At 35.0% G+C, this 21,744-nt stretch overlaps 1 protein-coding gene across 19 annotated transcripts in view; it reads right to left on the reverse strand.

The window, feature by feature from the left end:
• Positions 1 to 1,134: 1,134 nt before the first annotated feature.
• The window catches only part of DOCK9 (dedicator of cytokinesis 9), a 114,627-nt gene continuing 94,017 nt past the window's right edge, over positions 1,135 to 21,744 (reverse strand). For 12 of the 19 annotated variants that reach the window (XM_039381957.1, XM_027741029.2, XM_027741027.2 and 9 more), the window contains 16 exons: positions 19,984 to 20,121; positions 19,506 to 19,688; positions 18,744 to 18,857; positions 18,389 to 18,604; positions 16,570 to 16,627; positions 14,287 to 14,393; positions 10,607 to 10,729; positions 10,139 to 10,252; positions 9,878 to 9,883; positions 9,444 to 9,479; positions 8,509 to 8,655; positions 7,493 to 7,703; positions 6,559 to 6,749; positions 5,266 to 5,366; positions 4,935 to 5,073; positions 1,135 to 2,365 (listed from right to left, as the gene is read on the reverse strand). In XM_039381957.1, coding sequence (XP_039237891.1) covers positions 2,243 to 2,365; positions 4,935 to 5,073; positions 5,266 to 5,366; positions 6,559 to 6,749; positions 7,493 to 7,703; positions 8,509 to 8,655; positions 9,444 to 9,479; positions 9,878 to 9,883; positions 10,139 to 10,252; positions 10,607 to 10,729; positions 14,287 to 14,393; positions 16,570 to 16,627; positions 18,389 to 18,604; positions 18,744 to 18,857; positions 19,506 to 19,688; positions 19,984 to 20,121 — 2,007 coding nt within the window. In that variant the 3' untranslated portion in view covers positions 1,135 to 2,242. Of the gene's footprint in view, positions 2,366 to 2,859; positions 2,868 to 4,934; positions 5,074 to 5,265; positions 5,367 to 6,558; positions 6,750 to 7,492; positions 7,704 to 8,508; positions 8,656 to 9,443; positions 9,480 to 9,877; positions 9,884 to 10,138; positions 10,253 to 10,606; positions 10,730 to 14,286; positions 14,394 to 16,569; positions 16,628 to 18,388; positions 18,605 to 18,743; positions 18,858 to 19,505; positions 19,689 to 19,983; positions 20,122 to 21,744 lie in introns of all 19 variants that reach the window. The other 7 variants (XM_027741032.2, XM_027741026.2, XM_027741020.2 and 4 more) reach the window with 2 other exon arrangements.

Consider the following 21,744-nt stretch of genomic DNA (forward strand, 5'->3'; position numbering starts at 1 on the left):
AACCCCACAATTATAATCTTAGTATAACTAAAACCAAAACAGTAGAGGGTGTGTGCATATAAATGCATCACATTAGATTAAGTCTACAGACATTTTGTTTACAGAGTTGAACATGTGTTAATCATTAATACAACCCTAAGTAAATCTACAGCAATATTTTGTCGACTACAGTTCACTGTTTTTCATAGGCCAACTTTCAGCAAGTAAGCAGAACAGTTACACGTATATTTAGATGTATCTATACATACGCATAGATACATATTCAATTCTGAATACATACTACCTTTATAGGTTTGTTAGCAGACAAAACTCTATCAATTTGAGGTCTTAGTTCAAAAAGCGTTGCACAACTGTAGGAAATTGTCAGTTCTGCTCCCAGGGCAAAGCGGAAAAAGTTAGAAAAAGAGAGGTATTTGGAAGAAGCCATCATGATGTACACGATTTCTATTAATACGTGAATACAGAAATCTTCTTGAACGGCAAAACAACTTTACAGGATATATGCTCCTAATGATGAATTGCCTTTTGAGGTAGGTGTTCCTACACCGATTTCCACAAATGAACAAAAGTGTGAAGCATGTAGGGCAGAGGAGAAGAAAGCGGTCTGCCTCTTAACACAGCATTATGGTTTCACTGTCTAGAAGTGTTTATCTCTGATTTTTTCCTTTTTAAGGAAAAGAATTTTATACAAACAAAATTTTTTTCAGAAACATAATCGGTAAAAGCAGTTACCCAGCATTTCCCTGCCAGGATGAGCTGTTTTGGAAAAACCTTTGATGAGTAATGGCAACATATGTGATTCACGCTACACTACAGAAAATGTCATAAGGAATAGATGATTTCTACTGTTATGTGATGAAAAGTTTTGAAGACTTCCTAATATTAACTGTTTTGGTGAATAACAACTTGTAGTTACGGTAACATTGTACTTGTGTCAAATGTGATGGACTCAAAACTGATGTCTCAACTAATAATCTAAATTCTCTTTATTGACAAAGAATATGAAGTAAACCCTAGAAGTGTCTGCATCTCATCTTACACTCAAGTTGCAAAAAGCCATTTTTTTTTGATCAAGATTTCATATTTCCCAAATGTCAGGTATAAATCTAAAATTAAAAACCAGAGCACACAATGAGAAAAGTAACTACCTTTTTCCTTTTAATATAGATGTAATACAGAATGTTTAATTACAGCAGAACGGTGCTTCCAGTTAAATAAAATTAAAAACCTTTATTTTCCCCAAATATAAAATTACTAAATTAATGTCTTAAAAGAATAAGAATATGGAAAAAGCTTTAAATAATACCACCATTTACCACAGTAACCATGATTACCAATTACATACTCCATTGCTTTGGCAAAAAGGTTTTTTTTCTTTTAATAACTGCATATAAACCTAACATAGCAAAGACTGTATACATCTTTATATTGCACTTATTTATATACAGGAATAAATGAACTGTAAAGTCTGCATATACTTGGAATGAGCAGATTTTCAAAATAAACTGAAAGCAGAATGGTAAGAGCTGGTATGAATATTAAAAAAATGATTAGAAATGTAATACATTTATGTACAGACTGTATGGACTGTATTAACAAACAATATGTACATAACAATTTACTACTATTGATACTGTAGTATAATTCAGTGTTCATTAATACAGACCTTTGGTTGTATTTAGTTGTTTAGTAAGATTTAAGCTCACATACCTCCAAAATGCAACAAGGTATAAAATAAAGCACAACAATTTGCCAAATGGTACAAAAACTACTATTGTCAGTTCCATTAAACCCCAAAAACTAGTGTCTCTGTCAAGCCCCAAAATAGTTCTTGTATTAGGAATCTCTATGTGCCATACACAAAAAGAACACCTGAATGTTACATATCTGCAAAATTACATCCCACAACACTTTTTTGTAATGTGCAATTCATTTTAATAATACTTTCTAATGAACAACAGAAGCTAGCTTCAACTTTATAATTTTCCAACACGCACTTCTGCAACGACATTGTGAACACTTTTAAATTTTACCAGCGAGATTAAAAAATATATGTGCACCTCCCTTACTCTAAAAGACTATTACCAGTAACTGCTATTTGCTAAGTGTGCTCAAACATTCGTATGAATTATGCAGCTTGCACGTGCCCAACATTTAGCTTCAAGATCATCCTGAGTTTGCACACGATGAAGCCAATCCACAAATTTCGAAAGAAACGAACATACTTTCCTTTACAAAACAATCATGCAACTGAAGAAGAACTGGGCATCCCATGAACTGTTGTGCTTGTTGGAGTTCCACTTATGGCGTTGAAAATGTGTAGTGAGTTAGGCATGACACTGGCCTTTTCTTCAACCGGAGTAATCTTAAAATAAAAAACACGTATTTACAAAATTGTTACAAAATGAGACAAGCATTTATCAATTTCATGATGTGCTGCTTATCAACTCAACCTCCCAGTACTTTCTCAATTGCACAGAGCTTCTTAAGGCTGGTTACTCTATTCAGCCATCCTCTCCTAGGCAGGGGCAGTAGTTATTTCTCCAATATCAGTTCTCCTAATTTAGATATTACATTGTCCTCTGTAGAGGATGCTTAGATAGTTTCTCTCATTCCTCCTAACTTTCAAAAGGAGATCCACAGTGACAACAAGCTCACTTTCTGCTCTTTTTTGGTTTTCCTTTCTTAACCTTAGAAGTATGATTTGAGCACTTCTTTCTTACAAAAAGCTATTGAAGCACCAGGAAGACTTCATGCTTAACAGCTATAAACAAATTGATACTACGATAAGAAACACTGTAAAAAAAAAAAGGAATTATTAGACAAACTAAGAGAACAGAAGTAGAGAAAACTAATTACCATCCCATCTGATCATATTGGCAAGCAGCAGAGGAGAAAAAAAAGAAAAATCTGTTAAGATTCTTTTATATATATTTTAGAACAAAATATTTGCAGTTGTTAAAAACCCAGTGTTGCAATACAGCTAATGGTTTATTCAGCGACATTAGAACAAACCCCGTGCAAAGCTACTTTTCCCAGACCAGCAATAGGCAGGCACATAAAGGTGACATTTTTCAAGATTTCAATGAAAGAACCTGATGTTTCTAAGCCTTCAGGGGAGTTTTTGAAATTATCTACTTCAGGGGAGTCTAATTTAAGAAAAAACAAACCACAAAACCCAAAAAACCCCAAACCATCAACAACGTTACATGTTTTAATTATTTACAACTAATGACATCTGTATAAAAAGAATACAGTGGTAGGCTAATAGCATATACTGCAGTCAGTGATGTACTTTCATATTGTGCTCACCCTATATATATATCAGTTGTTTTTCTAAAAGTAAACAAAGAGAAGAAGGGGCAATGTGATTTACTCCTGAAATTTCAGGCATTACATGCTTTTTCTTATCATCAATCTTCGGAAATTTATACACTTTAGCATTTTTTAAACATCCAAATCTAGCACTGAGTTCAAAGTATTTTTTTGTTGTATACAAATTGTCATATTCTTTTACTTTTTCCTACGCCAGAGGAATGCTAATCTTGCTTTTATCATCAAATTATTTGACCAAAACACTTGCCTCCCTCTTCAAAAGGGGTATTCTGTACAGCTGTCTAATTCTCTCAAGTATTTTGTTCATCTTAATCAGCTTTCCAATCAGTTATCCTCCTTTCTAGAACCCTCTTCTGCATTCTGCTTTTCAATTAATCACATTGAAATATAGTCAAACTGTCCCATTATTGTCAGCTAAGCAATCTCTTTTTCTGTTTCATGGATCTTTCAAAACTGTTTTCTTCTACATGCATATGTGAAAGATACTGTTTTTTATTAAAAAAAAAACCCAACCACACAAATTCTGGAAAAATGGTATCACTTCCTATAAACTTTGTTTCACAATATTTTCTATCATTGGTGGTTAAAATGAGTTAGTTTTGTCATAAGCTCTTCTCTGTGATAGGATATCAAAATAAGAGAATGAAAATAAAGCCTATGTGCTTGCCATATTCATGTGCTTCACCATAATGATATCATATCACAGAGCCACTCATAGCACAGCACCTGAGAAAGTGCAGACTAGGATGCATTGGTTCTCAGACTAAAAAAAGTTTCTATTCTGGTCATACATCTAAGGAAGTCTCATAGACTTGTGCTTGAAAGGTAAAATATTATCAGAAAACACAGTTATTTCTTGTGAGGCAGAAATGCAGGTCTTGAGGGTTAAGAACTATTCTATGGCTCTGGGAAAAGGTTATACAAGTAACAGTGGATGTAAGAAAAGGAACCTTAAGTGATGAATATGATGAATAAAAATGTCAAGAAGGCAGGGATCAAGCATGAAACTTCAGCCCTTCCTGTCCTCCTGGAAATAATATCTTTGCCTTTGAAGTCAGGAGACATTTCTACTACAGAACCCAGATGCAAGGTCCTATGTTTCACTACACAAGAGTTCTGGTTTTCCTTCTCCCATATCTTTAGCTTGTCAGTAGTGGGCTTCTCTCAAGAAAATGTACTGAAATACCTCTTGAAAGATGTAACTGTTGCAAAAGTACATGTTTGTATCTCCATAATCTAATGAAAAAGGGCTAAGCTTTCAGCACAAATCCCCCTACAGTTACCAGGAAGTACAGAATAAAATTAGCTTTTTGAGTCACTGAATAGACACCTCTGCAACCACACATATTAATTTAATTAAATTTGGTTTATCTTTACTGCAGTCTTCCTTGCCTACAAAAAACCAGGCTGGTGCCAAGAAAATTCACAAACAGAAAAAAAATTAAGGTCCTCAATTTCGTGACATGCTTATTCTCAGATAAGAAAGAAAAAAAAAAAAGAAAATCCTTTTGTATAAAGCACTACATACATTTTTCCTATTGCTTTCACATTATAGTTACATTCTGAACGATGGTATGTATAACAATTTCAGCACATACTTGTTCATGCATTATTTCAGAAAGCTCTTTTGCCATTTCTCTGTAGTTGGCCTTCATTTCTTCTTGATATTCCAACTGGTCTTCCTTTATAAGTCGTTCATTTACACCCAGAGCATGGCCACAGGCTTCAACAAATTGCCTGATTTAGAGAAAATAAAGAAGTTTTCAATCACAAATCCAAAATATTGATTTAAAATGTCAGTTCAAAGTATGTTTTAATCAGAACACTATAAAAGTTAAAAGTTTTTAAAACATTCTTATGGTATGAGTCTAGAAAGAAAAGTAAACTTTTTCTCCCCTTTCCCCCACCTCCAAAAAAAGGCAAACCTACCTAAAAACTTCCTTTAGTAGCTTTACTTTATTGTCTGGATATCTTTTGGTGTTTGTGTCATCTAAGAAAGCTCTTGCATATGCTAATGGACCAGCATTAACCTAAAAAGAACAAGAATTAAAAAATACTCAGTTATCTGACATTGTCTTAGCAATAACAGGTACTGCAGGTGTCTATCAGATTTTATTTTCTTATGAGAACACACTGATTTCAAAAAAGCTGGGCTTCTAAACCAAGAAAACTGCTAGAGCTGAAACATAAGAGCAGAAGTGGTCTCTCCAGTAATCTGTATTAACCTGTCCTGGCACAAAGAAACCACTTCAGTGATGTGGCAAAGTAACTGCAGATACTGCCCATCTGTCATCTTTGCTTATGAAATTAGGGTGTGAAAATGAGCTAAATCTAATACTGTTTGGTCTGCTTATCTATTAAAAACAGTTTTCCAAGTTGCAAATTCTGCAATAATTCATAGATGTTTAATTGCACTCTTATGGCAGCTACATGAAAAGTGGATTCAGTGAGTTCTGACTCATCCCTATTATTCCTTTATATTAACAGTAAGAGCCCCTCCCTTCTCACCCCAAACACTAGCCTGACAACTTGCTGATTCTGAAACCTTGGCTTGGTTTTTTTTCTCTTTTCTGTTCAACATTTTCATGTTCATTTCAGATGACTGTGCTTACGGTTCCTTTGTTTTGAATCAGTTAAAAATAGTAGAGCGGCACTTTTGTCACTTCATTTTGAAGATCCTTACCATATTGATTTGTACATGTTAAAACTATTGTTTTAGAAACATTTTTTTTAAAAAAACATTTAAAAACTATTGCTTTTAAAACCATGTACCCTATTTTGGGGAGTCTGATGATTTCTTTATATGTTCAGTTCTTGCTTGCCTTAGGCAAAAAGAAATGTTGCACAGTGAGATTTTCTGCCACTAACTTCCTCCTATATTTTGTCACTCTCTACCTCAATAGGGATCTTAACAAAATATGTTGGACCTACTGTGGGCAGACCTACAGCTAGGCCAAATATGTTCATTCATCCTCCTATTCAGCCACTATTTTGTTGTAGTTTCAGCTTTACACCAAAACCTGGTGGGGCTCAGGCTGCAACAGATTCCAGAGATGAATCTTAATTCTTTCATGTAACTGTCTATGGTCACTGTTTATATGACACATTTTTAGTGTTTTTCCTATTCAGGAAATAACTGCAAACAGTGAGAATATTTCTAATTCAGGATATAATTTTTCAGGAACAGAAGCAAATGAAATAGCTGCATGGCAAAGGTCTTACCTGAACACTGACACTTCCCTGTAGCTTCAGCTGCAATTTGATCATATCTACTTCAGTTGAAGAGCAAAGCTGTCTGAGTTCTGCAACTTTTTTACTCATTTCATCAATGGCTACTTCAATTGGGTTTAGATCAGTATGGTGCTGGTACATTACTGGAATGCGCTTTTTCACATATGGGAAACAATGTATAGCTATGGATGGAAACAAGTTTACTACAGTTAGGAAAATGTTTTTGAATAAAGTGAGTTTTGAGACAATCTTATGCTAAAAATCTCATTTTGATGTAATTAGTTGCCCAATTTAATAACTTATATATTATAATAACATATATATATTATAACTTACATAATTAGAAATAGTAATGTACAGGGAAATAAAGCACTGAAAATGTAAATATGCACACCTTTACATTCATTACAGCAAAGATCGATCATTGTCATTACTGCTACGAACAACCACAAAGAAATAAACCATTGGAACTTAATTCATATGAGAACTGTAAAAAGAATTGTTTATCATTCACATATCTCAAGAAGAGAAGAATCAAAAATAGCAAAGCTGTACTTTCTATTTCCTCACAACTACTGGCCATGGACAGCTAACATTATAGTCACTTATTTGTTTTTACAACTATATTAATATAGAAACACACTTAACAGGGACAAAACACAAAACAGTCTTTTTCTAAGAGCAAGGAAAGCTAGACTCCAGATTCGCAATTCTTGAAACTTAAAGAAAAAAAGATAATAATTTTGAGGATTCTCTACTGAAGAAACCAATCTGAAAAACCTAGTTATGGCTAAAAATATGAAACGGATTTTAGCTGATAGCTATAAAGGACTTCATTAAGTGAAATGGAAAAACCTATACAGAACAGAATTAGACCATTTGATGCATTTAATGCTTCCATCAAAGCATTCCATTCAATCAGTACCTGTCAAAATAGTCCGTCGCTTACACTGCTCTTCTACTCCTCCTTGTCTTTTACCAGCTTGAGTAAAAGGCATCTCAAACATAAAGCGACGAATGTTATGAGTCCTTTCAAAATCTGTTTTTCTTTCTTGCAACTCTTTTTCTTCAAAGTATGGAATTACATGCGTAACTTGAATATATGCATATTTTGAATCTAAATCTTTAGGATTTACCTTAAAAACAGGACAAAAAAAAAATCAAATAGCTACATTGTGAATAAAGTGGATTCAGTAATAGTTACACAACTTTCAGAAATTAAATTTGGTCTCTTAACCTTTAAATTATTGAAAATACAGGAAATCTTCATGCCTTCACAGGGTTTTCCTGCTTTCAGCTTTCAACTATTAGGAAGACAAGGCAACTAGATGCATTACAACGCATTGTGGATTTTTTTGTTGGTTTTCGTTTATTTTTTTATTTTTTTTTAAATCACTCATGATCATTAAATCTAGTCCTTGCATTAAGTTCTCCTCTCCTTTTAAAGTTCCAATACTGAAATGCCCACCAATGCTGCACTCTCAGGCCAAGAGGTACAGAAAGTTTTGATCTTACTGGTAGAATAAAGAAACAAAAGAGCCAGGAAAATATAATAAGAGAAAATAAAGCCTGAGGTTGAGGCAAAAGTCACCATAAAGTCCGAGGTTGAGGTGTAAAAAGGGAAAAATTTCCAAAGAATGACTGTGCACGAATGGGCAAGAAATATAACTGAAGTTAACACAGAATATGATCATAATCCAAACTTGTTCTAATATACAATTATTGTTTTGAGAGGTAACACTACAGAAAATTAAGCTTTTTGGTTGTTCTAAAAGGTAAGTTTAGTAGGAGATAATAGTTCTGTCATGCCTTTCAAACAGCAGAGTTTTTAGACACGTATGCTTGTGTATCAAATGAATAAGAGGCAGTGATCTCACAGTATTTCAAGTGAATTAGTGAAAGTAATATATTAGAATTTTTTAGAGACAATAAAGATCATACTTTGCCAGAATCCTGAATCATTTTGACATTTTCAGATCCAAATTTGTCGGAGTAGAGTTTTTGGAGTCTTTGGGAAATTTCTGAAAGAGGTGTGAGTTTAGGCTCTTTATAGATATATTCCTTTCCATCTTCATCCTCAAAGAAACCCTGTAAAAAATGAAGTAATCAGAATCTTGGGGAAAAACATTTAGGGTAACGATTGAGATGGACATAATGTGTGTGGTTCAAAGGAAATATAAACATACAACATCAGTATTCAAGCAAATGTAAATAAAGAGAAATTAAAATCTAAGTAAAAAGTTTTCTTAAGAGAACAAAAAAACAACAGAAAAATGTAACTCTCTACTACAACATGAGTGAAAGTAATGGAAACACAGAATTTAATTTTTTTAAAGTTTGTTGCAATCTTATGGTGTGCCAAGCCTTTGAGATAAGTCTCCTTCACTTTTATTTAAAAGTGAACTTGCAGCACTGTTTCACTCACCAAAACAGAAATCTTGCCCAACAGCACTATCTGATTCGTAAGTGAGTATTTTGGCAAGAGTTTACATAAAAAAAAAAAATTCCTTATTTAGTAACAAAAAATTAATTCCGAAAAAAAATTTAATTACGCAAATATCTTAATTTTATGTTGTACTATATTGGTATATACTTCTTTATTTTATTACATAAGGTTTTAAACCTGTAACTAAATGCACAATAGAGTACATGGAAAGTGAAACAGGTCATTGGTTTAAAACAACAAGCCATGTCTGAGTTCATGTTTGAAACCAGAAAATAAATATTTTTGTCATAAGCGAAACAGACAAAATAGAAAAGCACAACATATCATGTATAAACACAGGCTAGATTGACAAAAATACCCACACCAAACTAAGGTGAAATGCAGTAGTTTTTACTGCATTGCTTGCTTTGTAAGCGGTTACTGTAATTACCTCAACATCTGTTTCACTGTCTGTAAACTGGTATTGCTATAAAGTTATAAAAGACAACAGAATACATGTGAAGTTATGCTGCTCAGAGTACTTTACAATTCTCCATGCTCAGCTGAACAACTAAGCAACTGGGCTACGCACGTAGAAAGTGTATTATTTGATACTGCGTGATACCATACAGATACAAAGGCATTCTAGACATATATTAGAGGACACGAAGCTGTCCAATACACAGCCAGAACTTTGGTTTGAAGCATGCAGTATTGATGCATAGAAAAGAGTGATCTGCTCTCTAAATGGAACTTAATGTTATTTTTTGAATTGTAATGGCTATTAATGCATACCAATCTAAGAAGCAGCCTTGCAAACCACACTGTAGCACTACAGACATTAAATCAATACATTGCTAAGAACTGACATTACAGAAAACTTACCGCTGCCTTAAGGTAGTAAATAAAAGAAGAGAAAGGAAAAAAGGCAAAAAATTTACTGAGGAAAAGAATAAGAACTTTGTCGGAATTGATACATGTTTTAAAATAAATTATTGATGGCGTTCAATTATTTCCTACAGAACACATTTCTTGTGCTTTTTATGTCAAGGTGTCAATATAGGAGATGAAACAGTATACCTTGTAAAATAAATTCAGGTTTTTCTTACTGCACAGAGCAGACAAATGAAAGTAAGTTATACTCACTTGTCCAAAGAATGCTACCCTGAAATAAGTTCCCAGCAGTCTCTTGCCTGTATGCATAACTTCTGTAACTTTACTGTATGCTCGATGAAGAGTGTCATATAGATGAGCAAGCCTCTAAAAATAAAACAATAACAAGGTAAAACAATAAAGCAGAACTTTGCAACCTTAAAACAACAATAAACGATATCCTTGTAGTTAGTAACAACTAAAAACATTGTTTTATTGAATGGCAGTAATAAGTTTAGCACTTGTATCAAAATGACAATATGCAAGAGTAATTTTTAATTATTTATATTTAAAGAAAAACATTTTTAATTATTAAAAAGAAAACAAAAATTTCAACACATTTAAATTTCAGTTACAATTTTAATACTCTTGTTCTGTGATGTCCAATGCATCATGCAGTTATGACTAGAAAATTCAGGATTTTTTTTCTTCCATAGATATTACTTATGATGAATTTAGTACCTCAAAATCTCTCCGTTTTTCATAAATGGGAATTATAAGTTTATATATATCAGCAATGAGTTCATAGCGTTCTGCCTTCCAGAGTCCATCAGCACACTGCTCCAACAATTCCATCAGCACATCCTATATTTGGATACACATTTGAAAATGTAAACCAATTCAGTACTCACGAGAAGCACAGCAAATAATTATATCACAGTTATTGCCAGCGAAAAGGGAGATCTTGCCTCACAATAATTATCTACACATAGTGATTTAAATTATTTTGGCAATCAAAAATTGCAAAGGAAACAAAACAAGACAGAAGGGTTTGAGCGTACATACGTAACCTTTATATTTACCACAAACAGCATTTTTCATTTAGATACTCTTTAGACCTTCTTGTACCATTCTTATATCACAGTGGTGAAGCCAGAAGCTGGAAGTAACTCCTTTTATTCTTAGAAAGGATCTAATGCTACTCTATTCCATCGCCTCCCTTTGGTAGAGGACTAAGACAGCATAAAGACATCACTATGAAAAGTCAACTTTAACACTGAAAGCATAAATTAGACTGAAAAAATGCTACCCTTATCCGTGTGCTGCAACAGAGCTTAAAACATCTCCTCCTTAAAACATTTCCCCCAGTGATTACGGAGGGGGCACAGACTCCCCAGTATCTCCATCCTCAGCAACCAAGTGGTGGGAACTGAAAGACCAGTGTCACTGCTGGACCACAAGGGATGTCCACACTGTTTTATGACATGAGTCTTAACTCAGACACCAGAGGGCACCCAAATGTAGTAAAGCAGTAAAATTCTGTTTTCACATAAAGAGCAAAAGCTTCAAGTGGGAGAGCTGATAGAAGGGAGAAAAAGAATAACATTTCTGAGCCACCTGTTTCAAAGCTTATCCATTCTCATGGGAAGAGTTTTTTTCCATATATTCAAGCAGTTTCCCTCGTAACCTGTGAGAACAGCCTCTTGCTTTTTAATGGTGCACCTCTTGGAACAGTCTGATTCTTCTACTAACCACCTTAGGAGGTGGATTTTTTCCAGTTTGTTGATACCTTTCTTGACTTTTGGGGGTCAGTGCTAGACACAAGATTAGAGATGGGGTTCCAAAAATACTGAGTAAAAGGGAAAAACCCCACTTCCCTCCACTTCTTGACTCAATCCTCTCTCTAATACAATGCAGCATGCAGTTGGCCTTTGTTTCCACAAAGCCACACCAATGATTCCCATTTAACCCTTTGTCCACTAGAACTTCCAGGTCTTTCTGCAGAGCTGCTGCTCAACCCATATTGATTTTTTGCCTTTTTTTTTTCTCCGCAGGTGCAAGGCTTTGCACTTGTCTTTGTACAACTTTGAGAGGATACTGCATTCCTGTGAGGCTCTTTCATTTACCCATCTGCAAGTTAGAATAAAGCCTCTCATGGAATGTCATAGGTAAACAACTACTTAACAAAACATAGTAGCTTTGATAAAACAAAAAACAAAAAAACCCACAAAAACAAAAAACCACACAACCCCCAAAATTAAATTTTGGTTTTTTTCAACTGGTTAGCTTAGGAAATAAGTCAGGTCAACCCTGACCTGAGAGAAAATTATTTTAAAATGAGAAATAAATTGAGAATTCTAAAATTTTAAACTTTTAAAATGAGAAACTACCTAAAGTTTTAAGACAAATTTCACTTAATTAGGAAGATTTTATATAAACTGGAGAATATGAAAGATGTTTTGTCCCTTTTAGAAAAAAGAAGGGATTCCCCTGATCCCTCAATACCAGTAATTACTCTTTTGGAGATTTAACTTTGAAGTAACTAGCAAACAGGGAAATCTCAAGTTTTAAAAAAGAAATTCCATACGCCTTGTTACCACATACAGGAAGAATTCCCATCAGAGCATTATTTTGTTCAGTAGTAGTAAAATACAGCTTGAAAGATATGTTTCTGCTTTCTGACTTCTGTAACCAATTGATCTGTCATTTTTTTTTCTCAGACAAATACAGTTCTGCTTACCTATGAACACAAATGAATATGTTCCTATTCCTTAAGCAACTAGACTACCTGTTTTGAAGTACTTCTGTAAAATACTAACAATCATAATTTATCTGTGATTTTTAGTCTACTAAACCCAAACAGTTCTTCCCGATTATTACTCTTTATTACTATTATTACTTCTTCCCTCTTATTACTCTTCCCACATTTCAGATAACTTTTAGAAGTTATCTGAAAAACAGTAAGTTTTTTCAATATTTAATCAGTTAGATTACTACATGGTTAAGTTTAGAAAGGGTTGCATGCAGGGAGAAATGAAATTTGGCTTGGTTTGATACTTCTGCAAGCTATACAGGCTTATAATTTCACTCTTGGCTTACTTCCATTCCAAGGAAATACTGAGAGATGGAAATAAATTTGTGTAAGGTTCAATGACCCAGAAAAAGCAGTATATTGTTTTTGCAGGGACTGACTAATGAGAAAAAGAATAAAGCCACTCCAACTTAAAAAAAAGCACAAAAGAATTTAACTCTGACAAATGGTTTGGCAGGGAAACACTGACAAGAATTTCAAACAAAACTTTCCATCAGCAGTACCCACTAGAATTCCTGCTCTTTGTTAACTTAGAGCAGATTGCATTTTCCTTTGAGTAACATGCTAAATTCCATGCTGGATCAGGAGAATCAGTGATTTAAAAAAATAGCACATAAATTAAAAAAAAAAACAAACCACAAAACAATCTGCTATTGGTTATCGTTGGAAAGAAAAAAGCACTACATTTCCCATTTCAAGTAATCAAAACTCCTGCCTTCCCAGAAGAAGGCAAGTCAACAATTTCTGCGGCTGCTAAGCCATAGTACCAGAACTTAGGGCTAAAACACTGGTACCCTAGGCCTAAATCCAGGCTTGAACCACTGGGTCTTTTATCTGTTCCTTCTAAATCTGTTAGTACAGCCACAGTTTGCACAATCAGATAATTTTGTCATACGGCTTCACCACACACTAACTAAAACACAAAAGAAAATATTTTTATTGTACAATTATGTCTACACACCAGGGATTTTCCAACACAGCTACTGCAAGTAGTGGGCCATCCCTCTCTTCCCCAAGTATACTAGCAAATACATAGTGTAGATGTAGCTCTTCATGAGCAAGATTATTTAAAATATTTTTATATAGGCTTCTTACTAGTAAAATTTACTAGCACAGATGGATCAGCAAAGACACAAGGCCAGAAAAAACACAAGACTGGTGTCAGGAAAACCACTTCCATTGTTATGGCATATTTGCTTAGGGAAACTGTAAACAGCAAAAAACAGTGAATACATTTTCATGATTGCTGGTGCAGTAACACTCTAAATCAAAGTCAGTTTTAAAAACCAATAGATCTTGCTAACTCTAATAAATAAGCCACATTAATGTTCATCCAGTCAAATAGCATAAAACCCCATTTTGTTTACTTTTTTCCCAGAAGTGGTACTGAGTTGATGTACTAGCGCTTTATTTAAAATACATGTATAAATTCTCTGAAGCTGGCACAGCTCAAAGATATTTTTTATTTCAGTTTTAGGATAAATGTAGTGGCTAAGAAAACAATTATTATACCGTTCATATTAGTCAGACTCCAGAATGAAACATAAAATTTACAAAAATGCCCAGCACTTCCACGTGCATCAATTCTAACACTTTTATGTTTACTTACTTCATTGAAGTGAACATCTTGCATTCCAACATCCTCCATCATCGAAGCCTCTTCATCTATATTTGGTGTGATTACTCTGAAAGCAGTACAACCTTGCCTAAACATCCCTGGCATTAAAAAAGAAATACAGAAAAATTTACTTTTCTTCAGCAGGATGACATTGGGCTATTTTGTGATTCTTGATAAGGCAGAAACCATGTTTAAATATACCTACCAACAAACAAACAAACAAATAAATAAACAGATCAGTCTCCCACTGCATGATTAAAATACAAGACCTCACATCACTCGGTATGTATAAATAGGTTTTAAGAAACCAGTAATGCTAATATGTGGACTCTTACCTACCAAAATAAGTAGTTTGAATCTTCCTACTTTTTCTTAAACTTCTGACTAATCTACTCCACCCTGAGTCTAAGGTACTCACAGTAACTTTTACAGTGTTTAATTAAACTACTGTGAAGTCATGCTTGAACTGTGTACAGGAACAGGCCCTGGCATATCAGTTTTTCCAGTCTTAATGCTATGAATGGACTGACATTAACTTTACAAAATGATCAAAGGATGGCAAACCAGATTATTCATATACAGACAAGCAGGAAAAAACCTAACAAAATAGCAATCTAACTTCCTTTAGTGAAGAAAAATAGTTAGCAAAAATGGAATATAGAACGTTCCAACACGAAACCTATCTCTTTTACCCATGCTGTTTAGCTCTTTTTTCATTACATCAGATTGTTGAATTAAGAAACCAGGATTTTTGACCAAAAACTATTAATTAAAGCCTCAAGAACAATCACCAAATAGTATGAAAGCACAAGGATTTGCACATATTTATTTCACAGCTCCTTCCTACAAAGATTCATTCTGTTCAGGTAGGAGTCTGACCAGAAGTTTTATTGAATAATTGCACCATATGCATGGGGTTTTTTGGCTCCTGGAAAAACCACAGGTAGAAGTTTGACCCTTTATATTACTGAGTGGAAATAAGTCTTATAAGACAGTATACAAAAATACCAGATCACCCAAAGGACTCACAAATTAATACAGATTATCACCAATTATCAGTTACCATCAGGCTTCCAACAGGACATAGTAACTTTGACAAGCAACTTCATTCCAGATTTGGTCTCAGAAGCTTCTGAAAGCATTGGGGCAGAGGAGATAGCCTATACACTAAAGTATTTGGCAAGAAGCTCAAAAGGAAAGGAGAAAAGGTATCTTTTAGACTCGTGACTTTGCTTCATTTTCAACTGTCATGCAAAGGCAAAGCTAAAAAGCTGTGAACGTGGATTTGCCTACAAAACCAAAACACTAGCTCAATATCATAATCAGTCTTAACAGATTCCTGAATTTTCCTCCTAAAGATGTATTTTTCTTAATAAAATCCATATAAGCTTTTCTTTTCTCAAATCCCTGACTGAGAACCCTTCTGATGGGTTCACCCTATGGATGAAGGACAATTTTCTACCCTATCTCAAGGGTCATCAGAACCCACTTTTACAGAGAGCTGCTAGCACAGAGTACCAAGACAGGTGAAGCATTCTGAGCATTCTTATCACCGATTGAGCACCTGAAAATCTGTACAAATTTATTTTGACTTCTCTTGCAATGCCATGTTTCCCTATAGGCAGTGAGAGACTGCTTGTTGAACAAGAATATTCACTGCTAAGTTTGCTTTAGAGAGGATCTGAATTCAGCAATTAGCAGCTCTGGTGTAAAATTAAAATTTTTACATTCCTAAAAATTTTACTTCACCTTCATCTGTAATGCTGCCCCTTAGAAATGCAAGTATACTCTTAAATATGTGATTAAGCTACCTAGGTAGGTCAGAATTTTTTCCTTGGTGAAAAATGAAATACCTACAACTTTCTCAGATAAAACTATTGATTTTCCTAGACTATAATAAGAAAATACGGGGCCTCTGGTGGTCTAGTGGTTAGAGTGTCTGACTCTCACCGCTGCGACCCGGGTTCGATTCCCGGCCCCCTGGGCAGGTGGAGCTCGTCAGCCGTGGAAGGCAATCCACCTAAGAGAAGGTCACTCTAAACAAACCTACATCCTGGGGACCTCACTGCCACTGTCCAAGCTTTGCTCGGCCCCGGCAGATGAACCTCAGGACTAAAGGGTGGGCTCAGTTCAGCGCACGCTGTGTCTCACCTAAAAAATCCACTGCGCAGGCTGGAAAGGTTAATGACCTTTCCCAAATCTTCGCTCGCGAAGACTGGCCATTATATTATAATAAGAAAATACACACCATAAAGTAAGGTTTCAAAATCATACCTTTTCTTGTGAGATATTCTGCAACCAGTGCTGCTACATGGACATAGCACATTGCTGCCTAAAACAGAAATAGTAATCTTATAAAATACCATTAAAACAGAACTATTAAAAACGACATCTATAAGAAGAATCCTAGAATAAGACAATTTCTTCAGTTGTTTGCTGGAGATGTCCTATGACTACCGTAAAAATTCTCCACCTCATTTATGCAAAACAATAACTGTGCAAGTGCACTCTCTCTTTCTTTACCAGAACACTGAATAACATGGGCAGCAGTACACAATCTAAGAGTGATCACGGATCACAAATTACAATGTAGGAACATCATGCTGTAATAAAATCAGACAAATCTTTCCTGGGATGTATTTTAAGTGTTATGTGAAACAAAAAAGCTATTAATTATTCTAGTCAACATTTGGTGGTTCTTCTGCTAACCTGTTTTGTCTGCCTTTTGGCTTCAGACCTAGAATAATGTAGAAGAAACCAGTGACAGACCATTTGAAAGCAGCAAAAACCAAGAAATCTGATCTATGAACAGAATTTGAATCTATCTATGAATTTGAATCTGATCTATGAATTGAAATTGGTTGGTGTAGTTTGGACAACAGAAGAAAAAGAAGGGGAACAGAGAAATCTTCAGATACTTGAGATGTTTTACAAAGTTGACATTGGCCACCTTTCTCCACAGAAAGGACCAAAAAACCCAAAGATTCAAGATTCTTATTTTACTAAAGAGGCTTAGGCTTTCAGCGAAGTGTTATTCTAACTGTAATTATTAATTGAACTGTTTATATGTTTACTGAGGCTGCGCAATCTCAGACAAGGGAGGCAAAGGAAAAAGGTAAGAATCTCCCAGAAATTCTAATGCATACTTTGTATAGGGTTGAGCTTGGTGATTTACAGACAACCTCATCTAGTTGCATAGTCAAAAGTTCTAAGATTTTAATATAATCAAAAACATCAAAAACAGACCTGAAAAGGACTAAAAGAGCTTGTCTGCTGAGAAAGCTGAAGTTGTTCCCTTCAAAAGACAAGCTAGTAACAGAGTACTGTATACAACTTCTGTGTTGCTACCATATAGAAGAAGAGAATTCTAGTGCTAAGATCTGAGTTAGGAAGATAGCATCTTTTATTTCCTGGAGATATTTACTTGCTTACGTGATGCTAATTTTAACAGATATTTATGAAATTCAGTGGTATCATACGAAGAGATATACTTTCAGATGGAACAAACTTCTAGAAAGAGACAAAATTCACCTGTATCCAGATAAAATACTTACATAAAGACATATAAAAATTCCAAATCTCAATTCCCCTTTTTGCTAGAATTAAATATTTGAACAGCACAGTGGAATCAGATAGCTTTCTTTTTTCAAACAACAAAAGAAGTTATTTGTCAATTTTCAGAATATTAGGAGTTTTTCTAGTACGCAGTCTGTAACAGCTGTAATAGCTAATTCTATAAAGGCAACTGGAGGGGAACTCAGGGAGTGGCTTTAAGTGTTTTAGCAACTAATAACAAAGCTATTTTTAAGCAGAAGGCCTGTGTCTTCCATGGCTTGCATTGAGCATTCCATTCTTAGTAGCACATTAGCTACAGCAATTAAACAAGTTCCTTGCATTAATAATCAGAAATTACTTACAGATATACTCGGGTAGGACAAAAACCTATCAGCTATTGAAACTAATCTACTAACAGTTAAAACTTATTAAAAATAGTTATTACATTGCACCCTAACTAATACATTCAATGTCTAAAAAGATAAGCTTAAGCTTATTACAAATCTATAACTAGTTTGATTTTTTTTTTTCAACTTACCTCTGAAAGATCTCCATTTTTAACGTGGATCCTTGCCATGCTGTCTAACCACGTCTTCCTTAGTTCAGGTGTACTAGCATAAGATTTTGCCAAGCTGTACTGGAGGTCTACAAGCATTTCTGGATCATTCTCATGCTCCTTCATCTGAGCTGTAGCCATCAGTACTGTGCGAATCCGTTTTGTTAAATCCTTAACGTCAGATGGGAATGTAGTGTGCTAAAACATGAAAAAGTTAGGTTAACTACTACCTTTCCTATTCTTTGCATAATAAAATGATAAAACGTAATTGCAAACGATGCTGTGAAAGAGTCTTCAAGCATCCTTCTATAGTATGGAAATAAGAATAAAAACAGACCTTTATAATTCTGTCGTTATTGGCACAATTATTGATGATGGAAAGAGACTGCTGGAATCTAGTTCCTCCAATTCCAACAACATCAGCAATTAGCTGGCTTACTGAAATAATAACCTTGACAGAAACAAATATCTTGTTAGAGCACATTTAATGAAATACCCTTGAGATGTACCTATGAAGCAATTACAAAGGAAGTTTTGTTCTTTTTAATTGAAAAATTATTCTCTTAAATAAAGTAATGTTTGGTGGCTTTTTTCCAAATTACTTGAACAATAACATGGGCAAGCAAAAACAGCCTTGTGTAATTCAATGCACAAGCATCCTTTGCTTTAAAGACAAACTGCCAGGTAAACTAGCAAGAGGTCATTGAATTGGCAAACTAGTGTTCCCAGCTTTGCCAGAACACAGTTTTCCAATTATTTGTTTTTAGACTTTTACATGCTTGTTGCTGCATTCCTTTCCTTCTTCAGACACAATGGGGTATGCCATGTAACAATCAAAATAACATCTACAAACGACATTTGCCACTGACAAATAAAAATTATTTCCTATGAAACAGAGGATCATTCAACTGTTTCTAAGTATTCCCTTGTACTGAACATACTTTTATTGCCATCTTCTTACTCTTGGTACCAGCCTTGCTTGAACACTTAATAATATCTTTTATGTCTTTATCTGACAGGGTTTTGCACGCTGGTATGCAACTGAGCATCTACAAATACAATATTTAAAACCACAGAAAAACAAAGAAAATATACTAACTTGCAGATGTGTTCTAACAAAAGACTTCTTCCCTGTGTAGTCAAAATTATTCCTCATTAAAAAGTACAGTAACTGTGAAGCTTCAGTACGAATTGAACTCAGTTTGGAATTACAATACTTCAGAATTTCATAGCACAGTGCAGAACACATATCAGCTCTACCTTCATAAAATGTAGAAGGAAACTGAGGAAAAATAAGAAAAGAAAGAAGTTATTCACTAAAACTAGCTTCAAGTCTTGGTAAAATGTCAAGAAAAATACAAATATATTCATATCCTCAATCTGTGGAAAAAACCAAGAGTTAGAGTAGTTTATGACACAAAACAGTTTTTATAGCAATTCAAAGGACAAGTATTCCACACTGTTGTTGATTACTGACAATTTTAATTTGGGATGTTAGTTCTTAAATTCTTATATAGTATATTGTTAACTAAAGAACTGGACAAGTACTTGAAGATTAAATTTTTTAAACTTCTTACCTTATAAATAAGTGCCCTTAAAGCAATGAAGACATTTTTCAATGCTGTTTCAGACTGATTCTTTTGAAGGAAGCAGAGGTATACATCAAATACTTTCTTCATCAGTGGATTATGCCCATGATCAGTCAGTAGCTGATTCTTTAAAATGATAGTGAGATCTTAGTTTTGTACAGTGATACATTTATGCTACTCTAAGAACATACATAGATCTTCAAAAAGCAGGACATTTAAAAAATATAATCTGCATAGTATTACCAAGATGTTTAATAATACAAACATATTTGAATTTTCACTAGATATTTCTAACACTTTGTTGATTTTGCTTATAAAGAAAGTGTTATCTTCTAAATAGACTTACAGAACACAACTACTTTTATCAGTTGTTAATGTCAGAGACTGAATTTGTGTCTCACTGGATTATTTGACTGATGGGTTGAATAAACCATGGCAGGGGGGGTGGGGGTGAAGGGGCTAGGCCTAGGCCTGCAGCCAACATGGTGCAACCATGCAGAGCACATGGCAGGGAAAGCCATGTGGCCGAGCTGCCAATTAGGCTGCCTGGTGGCCTGCCCACACCATGTCCCCATGAGAATCTAAGTGGCTGTGGCATCCCTGACTTTGGCTGGGGGGACAGTGAGTGGCAGTCAGCCAAAGGTCCCGTATAGAGGGAGTGGCCACAAGAGTGAGAGTCTATAAATGGACATGCATGGGGTCTCCATCCCCCCTTGGCCTCTGCCCTCCTGACCTGTCAACATGTAACCTCCAGAGTGGTAAATACGCCTCTCTCCTCTCTTTCTCTCTTTATTCTTCCTTCTCTAAATCTCTCTTCCTTTACTACTGTGGGCAACTTGTCTGTATTTCATAGAATCATAGAATCAACTGGGTTGGGAAAGACCTCCGAGATCAAGTCCAACCCTTGATCCAACACTGCCATGGTTACTAGACCACAGCACTAAGTGCCACATCCAGTCTCATCTTAAAAACCTCCAGGGACAGTGAATCCACCACCTCCCTGGGCAGCCCATTCCAACGTCTGATTACTCTCTCTGTAAAAAATGTTTTCCTAATATTCAACCTAAATCTCCCCGACACAGCTTACGACTGTGCCCTCTTATCCTACTGGTGGTTGCCTGGGAGAAGAGACCGATGCCCACCTGGCTACAACCTCCTTTCAGGTAGTTGTAGAGAGTGATGAGGTCTATGCCTGCACCTCCTCTTCTCCAGGCTACTTCACTTAAGTTATGGGTATTTCACTTAAGTTTGTGTTTGCTGGGTGTAACAAAGGTTCACTTACTACAGCAATGCTTGCTAGTGTCAGTAACATGTTGTAATGCTTTTGTGAAGTTGCATGTTATTTCTGTTAAATCCTTTCTGCCAAAACCCATTTTCTCAACAAATCGTAAGAAATCTCTTAGAGAAAAATGTGTAGTTTTATTCCAGATGTGAACTCAAGGTACCAAAGAATCAAAAGGCTTTGTGTAAACAAAATCTCTTGAAGCCTGAAATAAGTGTAACACCAAGTAAAGCGTGGAGCTTCTAAACCAGGTTGTAACAGTTAGCTAAATCAATTCCTATTAAAAGTTATTTGAGCGGCACACTCAAAGTATTAACTCACTTTGGTGGAATTTTCTCATAGCAGTTCCTCCTACTACAACATTACTCTACAAGGTCTTGCACCTTCTGAAACTCACTTCTATACTCTCCACTCTTCTTTGTCATTATTACATACAGGCATCCAGGTGGGCAGAGGGTAGGTTCAGA

Source organism: Pipra filicauda, unplaced genomic scaffold (genome assembly GCF_003945595.2).
Source record: "Pipra filicauda isolate LSUMZ 115617 unplaced genomic scaffold, ASM394559v2 scaffold24_size8852520_pilon, whole genome shotgun sequence".
NCBI lineage: Eukaryota > Metazoa > Chordata > Aves > Passeriformes > Pipridae > Pipra > Pipra filicauda.